General features: G+C 35.6%; 1 protein-coding gene across 1 annotated transcript in view; it reads left to right on the forward strand.

Annotated features, from left to right (window-relative positions):
* The window catches only part of CSMD3 (CUB and Sushi multiple domains 3), a 605,915-nt gene that overhangs the window by 94,562 nt on the left and 491,767 nt on the right, over positions 1-19,586 (forward strand). The window contains 1 exon segment of the mRNA XM_032696902.1: positions 10,652-10,764. Within this exon segment, the coding sequence (XP_032552793.1) occupies positions 10,652-10,764 (113 nt within the window).

Consider the following 19,586-nt stretch of genomic DNA (forward strand, 5'->3'; position numbering starts at 1 on the left):
AACTGTCTCTGTCCAGCACAGGGCAACTCCTGGCCTCTCCTCACAGAGCCTTCACCACTACTGAAACCTTGACACCTGCACCCAATGCACGCATGAAATCTGCACATTACAGAGCCTCAGTTTAACTCACTGCCTACATATTAATTGATTTCTTGAATCACGAGATTTTCATATCCTTCCTAAATCTCTAGCTATTCCATCAGTGATATACTGCTTAACTCTGAATGTACTTATCAGTTACATGTTACATTTCTGAATGCTTTTAAACTTTTGGATTAATTAAAGAACTAGTTCAGCGAGGTAATTGAACTTCACCTTGCCAGTTTTAATTTGACACTTTTCAATTTGATTAATCGTTGTGAGTGTATATTGAGTGAATGACTTGGTTACCATCATGAGTGATTGTGTGATCCAATCCACCAGAATTCTTTTGGGGCTTATTTGATCCTCATTTGAGTTAGCTACTATTGTTTCTGGACTTTTTAGCCTTGGACATTCTTGGAACTTGCTGTTAGGACATTGTCTGTTCTGCTCAAAGCTCAGAAAGGCATGGTTGCATGGGTTGGTGCATAGAATAAGGATGTGAGAAAAGGCCACAGCATTGAAAATCTGATAAGAAATTAGTTTTACTTTGACAGTTAATAAAGCAGTCAGAAATATATAATCATGGAAATATTGTTGATGTTATCCATCAGGTTAATATAAGATTCTCACATCTTCGGAAACTTAAATTCGTATTCAGGATGTAAATAGTGTTCTTTTACTGTAAGAAACATTCAGGTGTACTATTTTTTTTTTTTTTTAAATGTGAGAGTTCTTTTTTTTATTCCATTCTTTGATCTAGCCAAGAAATAAAAGTTTAAGAAGTAACTCAGAAACCCCACCCCAAATGTATACTGGAAAATAAGGAAAGTAGTGTGCCTTTGTGTGAATGTGGAATCATAGAATCATTGTGTTCTCTTGGGTCCTATTGCTGCTCACCACAGAGAAGAGATCAGTGCCTGCCCCTCCTCTTCCCCTCAGGAGGAAGTTGTAACTGCAATGAGGTCACCCAAATGTGGCACCCAAACTGCATATAGTACTTGAGGTGAGGCCACACCAGAGCAGAGTGGGACAATCACCTCCTTCAACTGGCTAGCAATTCAGTGCTTGATGCACTTTGTACATCTGCTTGATGTAGAAATGATCTTGTAAGATCTATATAAAAAATAAATAATGATAGTACTAACAAAGGTTTATAGCATTTTTTTATGTGGGAATAAGTTTGCTTTCACTGCTGTGATAATAAAGAGTAAAACTCATTATGAGTTCTACAGTGAAATTTATCTTTCACCATCAGTTTAGCAGATTGACATATTAAACATCACGCTTCTCAACTTTGGCAACCTCTATATTTCCTTAGTTTTTTCCTCTGAGGTTTGATTTTTTTCCCATCCTCTCTGTTGGAGGTTCTAGAGACACCTTATTGTGGCCTTTCAGTACTTAAGGGAGGTTTATAGGAAAAATAGAGACAGACTTTTTAGTAGGGCCTGTAATCATACAACAAAGGTTAATGGTTTTAAACTAAAAGATGGTAGATTCAGGCTAGATATAATGAAGAAATATTTTACAGTGAGGGTCCTGAAACAGTGGACCAGGTTGCCCAGGGAGGTGGTAGATGCCCCATCCTTGGAGTTATTCAAGGCCAGGTTGGATGGGGGTCTGAGCAGCTGCATTTCTGGTTGAATATGTTTCTGCAGGGGACTTGGACTTAAAGGTACCTCACAACCCAAAGCTTTCTATGCTCCTTGATTATATTTAAATTAAGGGCTGTGAAAAAGAACTGTCTCTCTACAGAGGTTAGGTCTTTTAAAACAAACCTGAATACTGGTATCATATTCTTTGGACCTGTTCCTTTACTGGGAGAACAGCACTTTCTGACTTTGGTGTGTGTCATCGGAGTAAGCATGTTAGAATTGCAAGGTCCTCTCTCCTGTGGTATTTGTGGTTGCTTAGGTCTGTTGGTTAGATCAGGTGACAGAGGCTGACAGAGTATGTCTCATGGACAGTTAAGGATTGACCCTGACTGCCCAGAGAGGCTAGGCCATCTCTCTGCTTGTAGATTTAATTGTATAAATCCCTGAATAACTTGGACTGACCTCACACCTGCCCCTCCTTTGTTTGAGCAAGAGGTTGGAATAGACACCTCCCGAGGTCCCTTCCAACCTGATTTATTCTGTTTTCTTGTGCTGTGGAATGAATATTTTTGGATATCCAAGCAATCTTTTTACAGTAACTTTCACATGTATTTTTCATATTTTCAATGTGAAAAATTTTCTATTTATTTTTTGGGGAAGATTAATGCAATTTTGGTAAACTGCATGGGAAAACAATAACAGGAGTGAAAAAAAATCTCCTTTTGCTTGTGGCATTCATGCTACTTTACAGTGGATACTGATAGAGTAAAAGATGCTAAAATGGTTAGAGCTGCATCTCAAGCATTAGGCTGTGGAATTTGATATAGAAATCCAACAGCATGAGATATACTTCAAACTGAATGACCTGTATGCCTTTGTGTGTGAAATATGAACTATCCGGTTTCCAAGAAGGAGCAGAAGCATTGCTTAATATGTTCTGGATCACTTTAAAGGTGCATGGTGTTATTCAAAAGCAAAATATATGTAGTTAGAAGTTGTACATAACTTTATGTTTTAAAATAAATTATTTAGTTACTCTTTCATATACTTAAAAGCACCAGTGATGTTTAAATAATGTATTTAATGACATAGAAGACATTTTGTTTCATCAAAGATCTTGGTAGTGAAATATATAATTTAATGTTTGAAAGCGTATTTCCTTGACTTTCCTAGCCTTTCTGTCGACTACCAACTATGGCTGACGGCTACTGCTACTTTAATAGTTTGCAGAGCTTTTGAAACTTTCTGCTGGTAGATGCTCAGTTTGCTCTTCAGAGATCAGAGAGGCTGTTGTGGTTTAACCTCAGCTGGCTAAAGTAAGCACCGCACATCCATTCCCTCACTGCCCCATCAGGGAGAAGGGGAGGAGAAATAAAAGGGTAAAAGTGTGAAAACTCATAGGTTGAGACGAAGACAGATTAACAGAGAAAGCAAAAACTGCACATGCAAGCAAAACAAAACAAGGAATTTGCGGCTTCCCATGGGCAGGCAGGTGTTCAGCCACCTCCAGGAGAGCAGGGCCCCATCACACCTAACAGTGACTCGGAAGACAAACGTCATCACTCCAAACATCTCTCCTTCCTTCATCTTCCCCAGCTTTGTATAATGAGCATGATGCCATATGGTACGGGACCTCCTTTTGGTCATTTGGGGTCAGCTATCCCAGCTGTGTCTCCTCCAAACTTCATATTCACCCCCATTTCCCTCACCAGTGTGACAGTACAGGAGGCAGCAAAGGCCTTGGCTCAGGGTAAACACTGCTCAGCAGTAACAAAAGCATCTCTGTATTATCAGTGCTGTTTTCAGTACAAATACGAAACATATTAGTCACTGTGAAGAGAATTAACTCCACCTAAGTCAAAACCAGCACAGATGCTTACATGTCTGATGAATTATTATGGAAGAGACATGGGCAAAAAAGACCACAGAACAGACTGAAGAGAAACAGATGCTAGATTTTACATTGCCATGTAAGAGGGCAGCTAAATATATGACAATCAAAATATGGGGTGTCAGATTGGATACACTGAGAATTCAAAATTCATACTTTGTTAAGTAATCACATCTTCTTTTTAATATCTCAGTATTCAAAATAAGAAAATGCCATGAATTGTAGAAGTATGGGAATAGGGTCCTCAGAACCAAATATTTGATGAATATTAAACCAAGACAAAATTGTGTCTAGAAAAAAATACTGCAGAACCCTGTTATTTTGGTCAATTAGAGACTGATCATAACAAATGCAGTAGCAAATTAAGTGAGAAGATCATGATTTTATCTTAGAAAATTGAAATAAACAATGCCTTCTGCTGAGGGTTTGTTTGGGGTTTTTGTTTATTTGTTTGGTTTTTATGGTTTTTTTTAATGAATTCATCAGCATGTGATCCAACAAAACCAAGCCCCAGGAGCACCTCACTGAGTTTAGGATGTTTTTATTTGCCAAGTATTAAAAACGAGATAAATAATAACAGCATAAATAGCAGATACAAAGTTAATGGACATAACAAATGAAACAATTGGTAGTAGAATTATAGTTACCTTAACGGGAGAAATCCCCTGGTGATGCAGCTTCATTTGTTTATGTACTGTGGATTTCAAGAATTCTATTCTCTGAGGTTTATCAATTTGCATATGTGGCACTGAACCCAAAATTTCATCATGGTAGGAAAAGAAAAATTACATTGATATTAGAAAAACAAAAAATATAATTAGAAATATTTCCTGTAAACAGCTAACTATGGAATAGCATTTCTGTTGTCTTCAGAAAGTTTGGCTTTATCTGTGGGGAAGATTCTAAATGAATGTATAAAAAAGTTCATTTTACATACTTTTATATTTGACATTTTTCTTATTATGCATATTCTTTTTCAGAATCCATCTTCTCCTTATGACATTAAGAATAAACAGTTCTTTGGAGATCAGACTAAAAGTGAGAATGGATGGGCTTTGACACTTTAATTTTACAGTCAAAGTTATGATTGGTTGACATGTCATGTTTTGCATTTTACACTTCTGCATTATTTTATATACATTAGAGACAAACATTTCTTACACTTTTCAGATCAGACTAAAGCTCTTCCTGCTGTAAAATTTCTATAATCAAAAGTTTATTGTGATGAAGTGAAAGACTACTATTCACTTAAAATCTCTTTGTATACTATCCAATCCAAGCTAAAATCTTCTAGAGGAACTGTATTTTCTTTGGAAATCACTAGCACACTTCAGAGAAGCTAGAATTTTGTGGACCTGAAAAAAAAAAGAAACTAACAGCGAAACAAAGAGCTGTTAAAATAAATTTTTAAAAGCTACATATTTAAAGGAGTGATCAATGCTTTGTCAAGCAAGAAATATCTAAGATCTACAGATAGTGAGGAAATCCAGTCATCTTCTTTACCACCTCACAATCTCAAGTAAACTATTTATCTAGGAGCACTTTTGTATTACTAATTGAGATTGCTTTCCATAATTTTAACGTTTCATGAAAAGATTGCTCTATTTTGATCCCTCAACTGGGCACTGGTCTTTCCTTAAGGCCTGATGAGTTTAAAGTCCAGCATGCAGGTAACGTTCACTTGATATATGGTTTAAGATTTATCTCAAGAATCAAGGTAAAAGCAGAAAACAAATGATAGATCAAACTTCAGAAATTTCCAGTCAGGACTCTAAAAGCTTGAAAACCACAAATCTAAGATGATTTGTCATTTTAAAATGATTAAAAAAAAGAGAGTGAAAGAAATTATAATGGAAATATTGTAATTACTCTTGGAGTCATAATCTTTTAAAATAAAAAAGAAAAACAGATCAACTGTAGGTGCCTTTTTTTTGTGAATCTACAGCACGTGACAGAGTATAGTAACTCACAGGAGGAAGAGGCAGAGTGACACACTCTGTAAATTACGTTTGAAAGAAAATAATTATTTTCAATTATGTCATTTTCAATAACTTACAAAACAAAAAAATATTGCTATGGATTTTTATATAAATGCAAACATATCAGTATTTGAATTAATGGGGACAGAATATTAATAAATTCTTGCATCCATAAGACAGTGTTTTGTTTCAGACTCCATTTGACTTCTTCCCTTACTGAAAAAAATAAATAAGGATGGGTTCAGAGAATACATATGACAGAGAATCCTTCAAAACTAGTCTCTCACCTGAAAACAGACATCCTTTAGTCACTTTATTTGTATATCCAGAAATTTTCTGCACTTGCATCCTGAGTAGTTAGAGACATCTGAGGACTCAAATAAAATCTGTCTTATTTTCCCAAGAATTCTAAACAAATAAAAATATAACAGTGAATATAACAGTTATTATTACTAATCTGCTTCCAATATTGCTAACACTCATGCTTCAAGTAATTATTTAAAAAAAAAATCCCATTGAAAATACAGTTAAAATTGTACAGAATCTTCCAAGAATCTACTTTCTCTGGTGGTATTCTCATGCTTCTGATGTCCTTTTGGATCCTCAACTGCTTTGGTTTTCCTTGGGAGGATAAAGTGGCACCACAGGGTAGTTATGGCAAACAACCTGTAGGATTAATTCTTTGCCAAAAAGTATGATGGTGATGATGGAGATTTTCTTCTCTGCAGTCTTGGGTCTACTTGGAGTAATTTAATGACATATCTCATATGACCTTTTCTCTGGCTCCAAGGTAATCCAGATTTCTGTTCTCCATTCTTACACTTCAAGGTGATTAGAAAAACGTTGCCAGATTCACGTTACTGAAACTACTTTACAAAGCATCATAATGTAACATGCAAATAATATCTAAATTCTGAATGTATATTGTGTCTCCAAATGACGTAATCTTTACTTTCACCATATTTAAATACTGGAGTTTTAGAATTTCTATAGACAAGTTTTTCAGGATGAACATCTGATCTTTCTACCATAGAAAAGCTAATAAATAAAAATATCTCTCAACCTTTTCCTGTACCCCCAGAATTGTCTGTAGTCTCGGACACACATAATGTGTCCATTTGTTGTGGGTGTTAGGTGCCTGACAAGCTTGTAAGACACTAGCAAGAACAAAGCAAACATAGTTATTAGTATGTAGTGTATTCATTTACAAATTTTTATTCTGTGTTTCATGATACTTTGTAGCTGAACTGCATCACCTCAATCAAATACTCAAGTAGAATGTCACAATTCAAAATTAGTTTTTTAAAGAATTGAGACAGAAGGAACTGTGTTTTCTTCTCAGACTTCTGTTGACATTGACTTTTAGCTCCCATGGTTTCTGGCTACATGAGCCAGTATCAATTACTTATAGGATCTCTTTATGAGGTCAGGGAACACTGAATGAGCCAATTCCCAAATCAAAAAGGGAAAGAAGGTTAGAACCAGGTGAATGAAAATCCCACCCAAAAATAGAAGAAGAAAGTCCATCTGTCCTAGTATAAATTTCTTCTGCCAAAGTGGTAGGTTATAAAGGAATGATTGAAGAGCGTAACATAAGATGTAGGCACATATAGAATCCCTAAGGGATCCTGCCTGGCCTCCAACTTTCCAGAAGTACAAGGATCTCATGTGGGTCTAATGTCATATCTACCAACTCTGAGCTGATGTTTCAAGTACCTCAGACAGTCTTCTGAATAAATCCATTAGATATTTTAAATTTTAAAAAAGTTGATACAAATGGAATGAAATATACAAAGAGAAAGTAAGATGGAAAATTGCTGTAGATAAAAAAAAACCTCAGCTTCAATGGGAAATTTAAATTTTAAACATGTTTGCTATGCAGTTTAAGGAGATGACTTCTTGTTTTGCATGTGTTCCACCTTTTTTTTTTACTTTTATGGGATACTCAGACATTTAGTTATGACTACCTTGTCATAACTAAAGTGGCAATCAGGTCTATGCACGTACATTATCTTACTGGTATTTTGCTACTTATCTGACATATCTGTGCTGCAGTTATGATGTGCTTGCTAAGTTTCATTTTAAAGGGCAGTGGAAACTATTCTAGCTAACATTGTAGAATTTAACATGCAAATGGGACTTAAGCTCTGAGGTCAATGCCTTGTACCCAATGAATATTACTCAAGTATTATTTCAGTTGTCTGAGTGAATTACATTACATTCCTTTCTGAAAATCTTTGGTGTTTTACTGAGTGATATTTGCATGTGAATTTTTTCTTAATTAAAAATTTTGATGAATTTTGCATCTACTAAACCAGGAGTAAAACCTCTGCATTTCTTCCTATCAATTTAAGTGTAGCAACCAAATTAAGGAAACAAGCTGATCCTAAGTGCAGCATAATGATGGTTATAAAAGGCCCACCCATGAAAGCTAAATGGTATCAAATGGCTCTTATAATGATCTGTTTTTCATGAGGAGCTGTACTGTTTGCTGTGTTAGTAATATATGTGTTCAGTTTAAAAATCCCCTACCCATCTAAGCTGTGCATATGTACCACTCATAAAATTAAATACTTGGGGATAACTATGTATTTATTTTCTGCTGGATATGTGTTTATATCCACAAGTCTTTAAAAGTATTGAGTAGCTAAATAGATACCAGCAAGATCTACTGTGTGATGCAAGTTAAAGTTTTATTCAAATTATTGGTTTTGGTTTACATTAGATCAACTTATTTTGAAGTGTTGATATTTACCAATGGATTAATGTATTTTTTGGTTAATGACCAAGCTGTTGAGAAAATTGCATTGATACTAACTTATCAAAGAATTATGTATATGCCTGTTTGGGAGACGTGATCATTTGATTACTTTGTTTTACTGTTAGAAAAAAAAATCTCATAATCAAATAAAAAATACATTTCCATAATCCTAAATATTCTGTAAATATTTCTACATCTTTTCATATTAACATAAATTCTTTAATCTAGTCTTGGTTTAGTGACATTATTCATAAGATTGCCAATGATAAAACAAGGAGTATGTTTCTAGATGCACACACTGATGACTTGCTACATATAAAATATGTATAAATACTTCTTTAGGCGCCATTGCTTCTTTTGTTCATTGTTTTAAATTTTCTGGTTATGTGATATGAGTACTATTATAATTTGGCTTTCATACCTGTCATGACTATAACCAGTGACATACATTGGCTATTGTATTGTGGTGGAGTTGTCATGTTTTGGTTTGGTTTTTTTCCAAAGATTGCTTAAGAAAGAACATCTATAGAATACCATTAATTTAGAATATCAAGGACACCAGGTAGATAGGCATCAAAGAACAATAAAAAACTTTTTAGGATCCCCACAGCAAATAAGTCTCATGGTAAATTACCGGTACACTACATAGAACTCATCTGAAGGTATCTTAAATCTAAAAATAAATAAAACATTAAATAAATGTTAATATTGCAATTACAATTTTTTTTTAGCAAATAATTTCCTGACCTTTTGAATTCTGGGCTTCTCATCACTCTTATGTCCTTCACACTGATGAGATTAGAAATACTGATAATGGCAGGACATAACTCATCAGTTAATTTTCAATTTCAGAACAAGACTGAGACTGAATTTCAGTACAAGCAGCAGCAAATGTATTAAAGCACCAGTAAACAGCACTGGTGTTTGTAATACTTCTATCAAGCAAAATTAAATATATATGCCATTTATTCCAATGAAAATATCAGAGTTTACATTTTTTTAAGGGTCCTCAGACCAACCTATGTAGCTATTTATATAGTTGTATTTAAAAAAAAAAACAAACCAACACCAACCTAAAAAAAAACCCAAGAAAACAAACTAAACCAATCCCCTCAAATCCTAAACAAACAAAAGACCACAGAGAATTTGTTCTAAGAGTGGAAAGGGAAAATGTAAATCTTGAGCAACCTGGACTAACTGACTTTAAGCCCACTTTGAACAGTAGGTTGAACTACTTGAGCTCCACAGGTCCCTTCTGATCTAAATTTTTCTGTAATTCTAAATTCAAAGTAAAAAGTACAATAAGGGATCATTTTCAAACACATCAAAATAATTTTATGTCAATCATTAATAAAAGAATTCATCCTAATCTACTACACAATCTTCCACACATGGCTAACTGGTCTCTAAAGGCATGTCTAGATTTCACTGGTGAGTATATACAGCTAAATTCTTCAGCTTGTTCTTTAGGCAATTTCGACAGGTAAATACTATGGGCTTTGTTAGTCTAGTATGAACTCTGATGAGGTTATTCTCCTAGACTTGAGGAAATTAAGTGTTAGCATATGTACATCAAATGAAAAGAATGTGTAGAAGTGAGTATCAGCAGAGCATATCAGCAGTGCTGAGTACGCAAAGACTTTCCTTGCATCTGTGTCTCAAACATAGTGGTTTTAATAGAACAAAACAAAACCAAACATACAAACAACAACAAAACCACAAACTCTAACAACACTGCAATTCCTTGCAAGAGAGCTTTCTTTATGAATGTGTGATTTCATGATGATGTTCCTTGCATTTCCTCTGTCTTGAAATCAGAAATTTCTTCTCTGAGGTTAAAGTGCATAGTTTAAATAATATTAAATTCCCTCAGTAAAGTGAATCATGATCCCCTTTCTTTCATCATATTACTGTGTAAAAGTTCAACCCCTATAAATTTTAACAGAGACTTGTGTAAAATATGCACTGCAATACAATTTTGAACATAACTCTAAGGAGTGTAAATTGTCTGGTGGTTTGTGATTTGCTTGCTTGTTTTATTTCTTTCATCTACTGATAATCTGAACCATTTTTAAAGTTCAGTTTCTATATCTTACTGTCATCTGTATTAAATATGTTTTTCTCAAACTGATGTACCTTACCTGGTTCAGTGTCCATGAAAGACGGTCAAATTTAACATGAATACCTCAATTACCATATAAAAATCGTTTTTTCAAGTAATATAAACTATATACTTTTAAGCCAGTTGTCCTTTTGATGATTGAATATTGTTTGAAAGCAACCTGTCGCACACATTTTTTTTTTTCAGACAATTAACCATGAGTTGCACTTTTTTGTTTCTTAGGTTAACAGGATTTCATCTTCCTCCACCTGTGACAAGTACAAAATCTGTATTTTCACTTCGCTTGACAAGTGACTTTGCAGTTAGTGCTCATGGGTTTAAAGTTTACTATGAAGGTAAGACATTCTTAACAAAATATTCTGTACATTTTTTCTTTCTGAGCTCATAACAAAAACTCTTTCTGAGTACATAACAAAACAAAACATCCCACAAAAATTTATACAAATACACATTTATAACCTTATCCAAGTTGCAATATTTGCTTTTCATACAATCATTCAGATGCATAGATTCACATTGGAAACTAAAATATTTAAAATTCTACCATATATAGTGCCATACAGGCACAAAATATTTTATGACATTACCTTTAAAAATGGAAAATTATTTAAGTTCTGAAAAACTTAATCATAATCTATCTGGTCCTTCTAACAAAAGCTTATTCAAATTAACATCAACACATTGCTAGTTACCCTTGAATTTCTCTAGATAGTGGAATTTATATCTGCAAGTTTCATGGACGGATTCCTTCTCATCTGTTGACACAGGGGACATGCTGACTCAGTTCTGTGAAATGACACAAAGCTACTTCCCTATTGGAATTTTCACAATTGTCTGCAGTTTTCACACAGACATTAAATAAATGAGCTGGAATATGTATTCCTGAAGTCCAGAAGTTCATAGTATTGTATATATGTTGCAGGAAGGATCTTGTTTGTAATCAAGCTCACTTGAGTAGTGTTTCAAGAGTTGTTTATATCGTGCATTTTCTTTTTTAAATCTGTTTCTTGGTACTGGGACTGAGAACTCTAACTTGTGTTTATAGGATATACAAAGAAATTGTTGTTTCTCTCTTTTCCTTTGTTATTGTTCTTTGTGGTTTGGTTTTTTTTGATTTTGCATTTCTTTTCCCCATTTTTTTTTTTAAGACACTTGATGTAAAGACACTTGCTCTTTCTGCTTCCAGTAAGTGTCTCCATCATCAAGACCGTAGCTATAATAAACTGCCTGGAGAAGTTCTGAGGCTGTTCTTCTTCCCTGCTTAGTCCCATCTGCAACAGAAACTAATCTCTGAGAAAGTAACTAGCTGAGTAACACTTTGATAGCTAGGAAAATATCCAAAAAGTAGTAATGCAATGGAGGGTGGCCACAGAAATACAGCCCAGAGTCACTCTGTAGTAAAATGTCTTCAGCCATTGATATAGTCTACCTTCAGGTGTGATGCATTAGAATACTATTTAATATAGAAATTCCCTCCTACATATCAAGATATGAAATGAAAAACAGAACATAATATTCAGGCTTTTCTTGTCCCTTGAGTTATAGAAAATAGCTGAAATGGTTACGCACTATCTTTTTTTTCTGGCTTGCACAAAAACAAGAGGTAATCTACAAAATAGAAATTCAGGCTATGTGTGACTGGTTTTGGCTAGTTTGCAGCTACTCAGCAGTCTATTAATTTTTCAAGTATTCGGTAACTTTGTTCAGCAGCAACGTTATTAAAACATGTTCTATTAAAATGTATCTATGCAACTCCTATGGTTTTTCAACTATGAAAAATGTATCTCTCATGCATGTTGAGTTCACTATATATGGTATCAGCTGTTGTTCTTATAAACTGTTTGCCAAAAGATTTTGCCCTACTAATGCTAACAGACAACATAGTATACATCTCAGTTATGACAAAATAATTAAATCTAAAATGGAAGATCAGCAATAGACCAGTTCGCGCATATGACTGACTCCTCACATAGTTCTTTTCTAGGTTAAAATAACATGCTGAGTAATAGAACTCAAGCTCCTAAATTGATGTCAAGTCTAGGGAAATTTCACCTTCAATCACAGAAATTAGCATTTTAGAACAAAATATAATTTTTTTTACTTGAACTTGATTTTAATATTTTTTGAAACTGAGGTTTTATTTTGTGAAATTAAGAATTTGAAGAAGTTAGACTAGATCCCAGAGTTTTAATTCAATGATCCTTCCACAGCCAGATCTACTGTTTTAAGACCTGCATCAAGGCAACTTCATTCAGCCAGAGAATTTTTCTGTAAATACCCATTTTTCTGATTTCCTGTGAAGCTACCTGTCTTTATACCCAGACAGCAAAGAAACGAAAGCTCATTACATTACATTCATTTCATGTATCCTTCCTTGACGTGAGAGAAAAGATGTATTTAAATGAGAATCACATCAGGGCAATTTCCATTTCTTATCTTATACTCTTTCTGAACGTGTATAACCCTGCAATCAACATTTTAAGTTCTGGTTCTTCCTAGTATCCAATTTTCAAAAATTTTGATTGCCCAGTAGCTCCTTCTTAGCTTCCTGATGAAACATCTGCATACTTAGTACCCCTAAATATCAGACCACATAATTTCATGCTTCATTATGGATTTGTAATTTGAAATTTAAGACAGAAATAATTAGCAACCTGTCATTGCAGTAAAGCAAAATGATAGAGGTGGAATGAGAGGATAGAGTGAGCAGTAGAGACAAATATATGAAGGGATTAGACCCACTTATGATTTGAAAGAGAGGGAATATACATTTCATAATCAGAGATAATTTAAAACACTTTGCTTTGAAATGCTTGAAAATAGAAAACATAGGTAGATGGTTATATGGGATGCATTACTGTTCACTATTAAAAAAAAAACAAAAAACAACTAAAAACAAAGCCTGCAAACATCTCTTTCTCTAACTTCTTATGCCCTTGACAAATTTGCAGTTGAGCTGAAAGTTGACAAGAAACTCCAGAGTACCTGACAGAATCTGTAGGAAATATGAATATGTGATGAATTTTCTTGATCATAACACAGTGGAACATAGTCATTTTCTAATCTCCCGAGAATAAAAATGTGTATGAAAAGATATAAAATTATATCATTAATAGAAAGACTATGCAGATTCACCATATGAGAGCCACTGCAACTGCATTTAGTCAAACCAAGTGCACGGGAGACCACAGAAATGCCCACTCTAGCTTCCTAACATCAGTATCATAAGCCTTAGTCTTTATTTTGTGTCCCATCATCCATGTCTCTTCTCCTTCCTTTTCTCCTCACCCTCTTTCTTTCCTCAATATCAAGTGGCATATTTGAGTTATCTTTGGTACACTATGCACATACTTCTTTATGTTCAGTTTCTTTATTATTTGGAAAAGAACACATCTGATAAATATACCTCTCTATCTAGCACAATACCCTTGGAGAAAAATGATTTTATGAGAGAAAAGTGGAACAAATTACCCAAAAGAAATAGACTTCACTTACAGTGAGAACAGAAAAGGAAAAACTGGAGCTACAATAATTACCAGCAGTAATTTATAATTTTATTTCTGTCTAGTGACACAGCATTGCTGGTTGGGGTGAGAAATGGGGAAGTTCTAAGTTTCTGATCCTGTGCCTGATTTTTTCGGGAGAGGTTTCTGGCACTTTTTTTTTTTTTTAGTATCTTTCAGGCTCTGTGCAACATGTGTAGGTATTAATGTATGGAGGAGAAATGCTATACTTAATCATCTATTTGATAATTTAAGCTAAGTCACAGTGCAGCTGTGTCCTTTTTATTTTATTTCTGATGAGATTATTTGGTTTCGAAATAGAAGAATTTGATGCACTTTTCCATTTCCTGTTGTCCTAAGATACATAAGCAGCTTTATTCATTGAGAGTACAGGAGGGGAAATACAGCTGCTGGGAAAGAAAGCAGCATAGCAGCTTGACCCATACAGCAAGAGGCTTCAGTGGACCTAGCCCTGCTTTGAACAGTGCTTCTTTTGTTCTTACTGTGTTATTTTACAGCTACTAAACAGGTAGCTGACATTACTAAAATCATTGACTCCATTAAGAAATTTACTGCTAGAATTTACGATAATCTTTATTCAAGGTAAATATGATAGACATGTTTGTGCCATCCTAGTGGTCATGGTAAAGAAAAGAATTTAATATATAGGTTATCCTTATAGTGAAAACTCTGAATGTCCCGGAGGTGAATTGAAATTATTGATAATAGTTGTATGAAATGTAACTTTTTCTGGTCTCTACTGCTGCACATAATTTTAAAGCTGAATTGTAAAACTGAATTATTAGACACTGTATAAATAATGAAATGGTCTTCGTGTTTGTACTGGACTGTTGCTATGGAATTCAGCAATTCTGCTGAAATGTTTTTAAGAGGGCTTTGAGAACAATTTTAAAAATTTCAAGAAAGATCATGTCTTTATGGATAATGGGAGATGAGAGAAGGAAAGAAGGTAGCAGATGGTGTTTATTAACAGAACAGGATTTCCATCTAGTGACTTCTAAGGACCTATCATGCATTTCTTTCAGCAATATAAAGAAAAATCGGTAGCTGATGTACAGGATTATTGAAGCATGTAGATCAGAAATACTAGTAGGACTTAAATGTGCCAGGATGTGGATGCTAAAAATAATTTTGGCAGTTGGTATAGAGCTAAAGAATGAACAAACAGAATAACCTATTTTTAGCTCTCCTCCATATCAGAATTCAGAAATGTGGCTACACATAATCTAAAGCTTGGATTTAGGTAAGGTTCATGAAGTATTAGATGTATTAAGCTAATAATATCACTTCCAACTTAGTATAAAATTTAAAAGAATACTAATGAATTATTGTCTGGTGTTGGAGTGCTCTCTACAAAAGTCCACTGAAGAATTGTTTGCCAGTTTGGAGTTATAAAAGCCACAGACTTTGAGCTGTGAAGTTGTCATCAGGCTTACTACCTGACAATATTTTAGGCTCTTTTTGTTGCTGTTGTTTAGGTTTTGCAATAACTGTTGTGGGTATGGCTGCCCTCTATCATTACATTGTTTCAGCAACCCCTTAATAAAAATGGAATCAAATTGAATTTGCCTAATATTTTGGAAAGGGAAGGGAAAGGAAGGAAAATTTAAACAGAGAATGATTAAATTACATAAGCAGATACATTTCTAATGGAAACTCCTGTTTTAACAACCAAACTTACTAAATCTAAAAAGAAAACATGCTAAATATAAGGCAATCTATATTATCTATTTTTGCTTCCTTTCAACCTGTTGGATAACAAGAAGAAAATAAAGCTCCTGGAGTTTCTGTCTTTTGTCTGAATGTATGAATATCTACCACACTGTCTACAAAGTCCCATAAAATTATCTAACATATCCTTCTGATCTTGGAATACTAGCTTGGATGGAAAACATTCCACTAATGCTTGTTCATGGACTTGTATCTACTCTCCACAGCACATGATACGGTGATAAAATTACTGTTTATTCAGGGAAACAGAAAACATGAAAGGTACTTATCAGACTTTGACTTTATTGTACCATTCTTCAAGATAGTCATTAATGTGGTAGGTAGTTCTGAACTCCCTTTTTATAGGGAAGGTAAAGGGAAAGTTAACATTTTGCAGTATTTAAAAATTAATTTAGCAAATGAAGGGAAGTTAAAAAAGCATTAAAAAGTTTACAACAAGATTAAATAAATATTTAAGCTATAAGACATGGTGCTAGTTCATGTTTTAAAGTGATTTTTTATAATGATGTGTTTGCAGTGTAACTCATCTGAGACATAAAGTCGTACAAATTTTATGTTATGATAAACAATAGCAGGATATTGCTCTGGTTTGATCCTATTATTAGTACTTCAGCATCAGTCCAGACAAGAACAAGCAAAACAAGAAGTCTATTAAATTTTTTGAAATATCTCAGGTATTTTATGTGGAAAAACTATACATCAGTATTCTTTTCCATGTATTATACAGAGATGAATAGCCACATGATATCTTCCTAAACAGTGTTTTCTTAAAATCATAACTAACTTTTCCAAAATACACTCTGTCAGTTAATAGTGTCACTAAATGAAATAGATACTAGCTGGGAAAATATGGTTTTTTTCTTTCAGTTCACCCAGTGTCGCCTGAGTGTCACAATATGTTGTTGCCTCAGGACTGTCATGCTAATCCTAGTGCCAGATGTACCTGTAAAGCTGTAGCACAGAAGACAATCATCCTTTATGAGACCAATACTAGGTTGCCTTGGCAATTCTACCTATATTACCTACATATTATATTGGTACCACCATTCCTGTATAGATCCAGAGGGAGTAAAGAAAAGTAACCTTGTGGACTTAATCTGTTTAATTTTTATAGCATTTCATACCAGTTTCTTGATACTGAAAATACTAATTTGGATTTGGCTAAAGAATAACTCCGGGAAACAAATTTAGCTCTTGACAATATCAAGCTTTAGGAAAACTTTCTTTGATTACACTGATCACTCTGCCTCCCTTCGAAGTAAGAGTTTTTAATTCTGATTTTGGAACTTCCAGCCACTGGCTTTTGTTCTGCTTTTATCTACTAAATTACAGAGCCCTTAGTATTAGCATCTCTGAGTTCTTATGCAGCTTCTTAAGTACTGCAATAAAATCACACGCTTCAGAGTACTCTCTCTCTTTAATATGGGCTTTTAAAGTCTTAACATAAAGTGATTTGTTCCAAATACTGAATTATTTTGTGCCATTCTTCTACATTTTCATAATTTTGTGAGTGTTGTGTGAAAAAGAGCTCTGGTCAGTACACTCATCTGGCTGAGCCCTGCACATGATCGCTACTCATCCTATCTTCTTGTTAAATGTTTTTTTTTTAACTCTCAGAGCAATCTTACTCTCTGTCCTGTGTGTGAGGGGGTTTAAAAGGCTGAGTACCACTGGAGTGAGGGCTACTGGAGCCAGCCTGGGGGTGTAGGTGACCCTGGCCTGTGGTATCAGCTGCTGGAGAGGGTAGGGTCTCAGTGCCATCTACTGGAGTGGGTGGGGGTCTCATCTGCCACCAATGGGGTGGGAATGATATGAATCCCAAAGAACAGCTGTCGGGAGGATACAGCATGAGTGAAGCAAGTGAGGGGCTCAACACCAGCCCTTGGAACAGATCATGTGACAGGTACTGAGATCCTGTGACAGATACCGAGGCAGTGTCAGGGCAATTGCATGTGTCACTCACCAGCAAACTTCCAGGTGGACTCACCAGTGGGCAGGAGGTCGAGATTCTGGATCTGGGATGAGGTATCAGGTGGGCTGAGAGTCTATGCTGGACAAGCATGTCAGTACTTCATGTTTGCTAGTGGGCATCAAGCTGGACCAGCCAGTGAGCGGGGGACCCATGGGGACAGTAAAAGGGCCTGGGGTTTGGGCAGGGGCACCAGGCAGACAGAATGTACATATGCTTGTGAACTCAGGTTCACAAGCTGCGTGTGCACCTTCATGAGTGGCCTACTGTGTCTGCCAGACAAAGAGGGGACTTGGCTTCCAGTGCTCAAGTTGAAGTGGATGCTGTTGAAGGCAGAGCCTGGCCTGTGCCAGTCTGTAGCCTGTTGCGTCAGTGTCTTGTATGTGTCTGTGTGTTTCTCTGTGATGTTTGCTCAGCTGTGTAACTGGTTAAATCTACAAATGGAAAAGCAGCAAGGAGGTCCATTGGCTTGAGTCAGACATCACCAGGTCTTAAGATGCCCCAGAGTGGGGTCCTGTGACCAGGCAAGATAAATATCCAGACCCTAGAGCTGCTGGATTCAGGGATCCTGAAGGATCCCTTCGGATCCTTTAATGTCATTTGAGTTCATCAAACATAATTGACCCTTGGTAAGTCTGTGTTGACTATTCCCAATTAACTTAATCTTTCAGGTGATGGAAAATGGATTACAAAATTGTGCTCTTTAGGCTACTTTAGGCTACTTCAGGAACTGAGGGAAGGGTTACTAGTTTATAGTGCCTGTGGTGATCCCTCTTGCTTTCATTAGGACAAGTGTATCACTGGTCTGTCTAATCATGAAGGACTACCACTGATTGCTATAATTTTCCATGGGTTACTGGCAGCAGCTTTTCAGTCGTGGTGGGACAGCTCTTCTGGTACCCTTGGGTGAATCTATGAATGTCAATATATTCAACTTCTCAATGTAAACCCAGAACTGACTGCCTCTCTCCTTCACAACTGGACTGATACATTCCTTGTGAAGAATGATGCACATAAGGCATAGAGTTCTTTGGCCTTTTCCATGTTGTATATTGTTGTCTATTCCACTCACTGGTGTATCTGCACTTTTCCCTGCCTATTTTTTGCTGCTAGCATACTTGTAGAATTGCTTTGTATAACCCACAACACCCCTCACTTGGATGAATGCCCCTTGTACTTTGACCTTCTTTATTTTGTCCCTAGGTACTAAAGCCCCACTTCTATACGCCTTTCTTGTTTTCTATCCTCTTTTTTTCCAATTTTTTTGGTCTGTTCTTCTTTGCATTGTAGTTCATTAAGAATCTCCTGTGTTAACCTCATGAGTCATTTACCAAAGTTCACTTCCCCTTAAAACAGTTGGGATACCATTTAAAAAAATCAGCCATCTCTCTGCCTGCCCTTCCTCCTCATAATTGCTTCCCAGGAGACTCTGCTTAAAAATTCCCCAAATAAATCAAATATGATGTCTTAAAGTCTAGTGTCCTAATTTTAGTACTTACTTCTCAGCCTTCCTTCTAAACCTGAGCTCAATTTTCTTCTCTTCTGCTCTATTGTTAGGTCCCTGTCCCTTGATAGGACTATTTTTAAAGGCTCTCCTTTGAGTTAAAGCAGTCCAGTTGCACTACTTGCCTTGGTCAGGTAGTTTAATATCTTCCCAGCAGCCCTACATCATCTTCAGATGAGGTACTATGATTAAGAAGGCCAAACCCTTGAAGCCAACTCTGCAACTAGGCATTGGTCTGCTGAATGCACCAGAAGGATTGAAAGGGATACCAACACCATCAGGGATCACATACCCCTCATTCTTCTCCTCAGAATCCCTTACCAACTTTTGATCTGCTTGAGGTTTCCTTTGGCAGTGTTATTACCCCTCACACGGGTGAATAGCATGAAGTAGCAGTTGTGAAGCTGAACAAACAGCAATTGCTCTGTG

This window comes from Chiroxiphia lanceolata, chromosome 1 (assembly GCF_009829145.1).
Source record: "Chiroxiphia lanceolata isolate bChiLan1 chromosome 1, bChiLan1.pri, whole genome shotgun sequence".
NCBI lineage: Eukaryota > Metazoa > Chordata > Aves > Passeriformes > Pipridae > Chiroxiphia > Chiroxiphia lanceolata.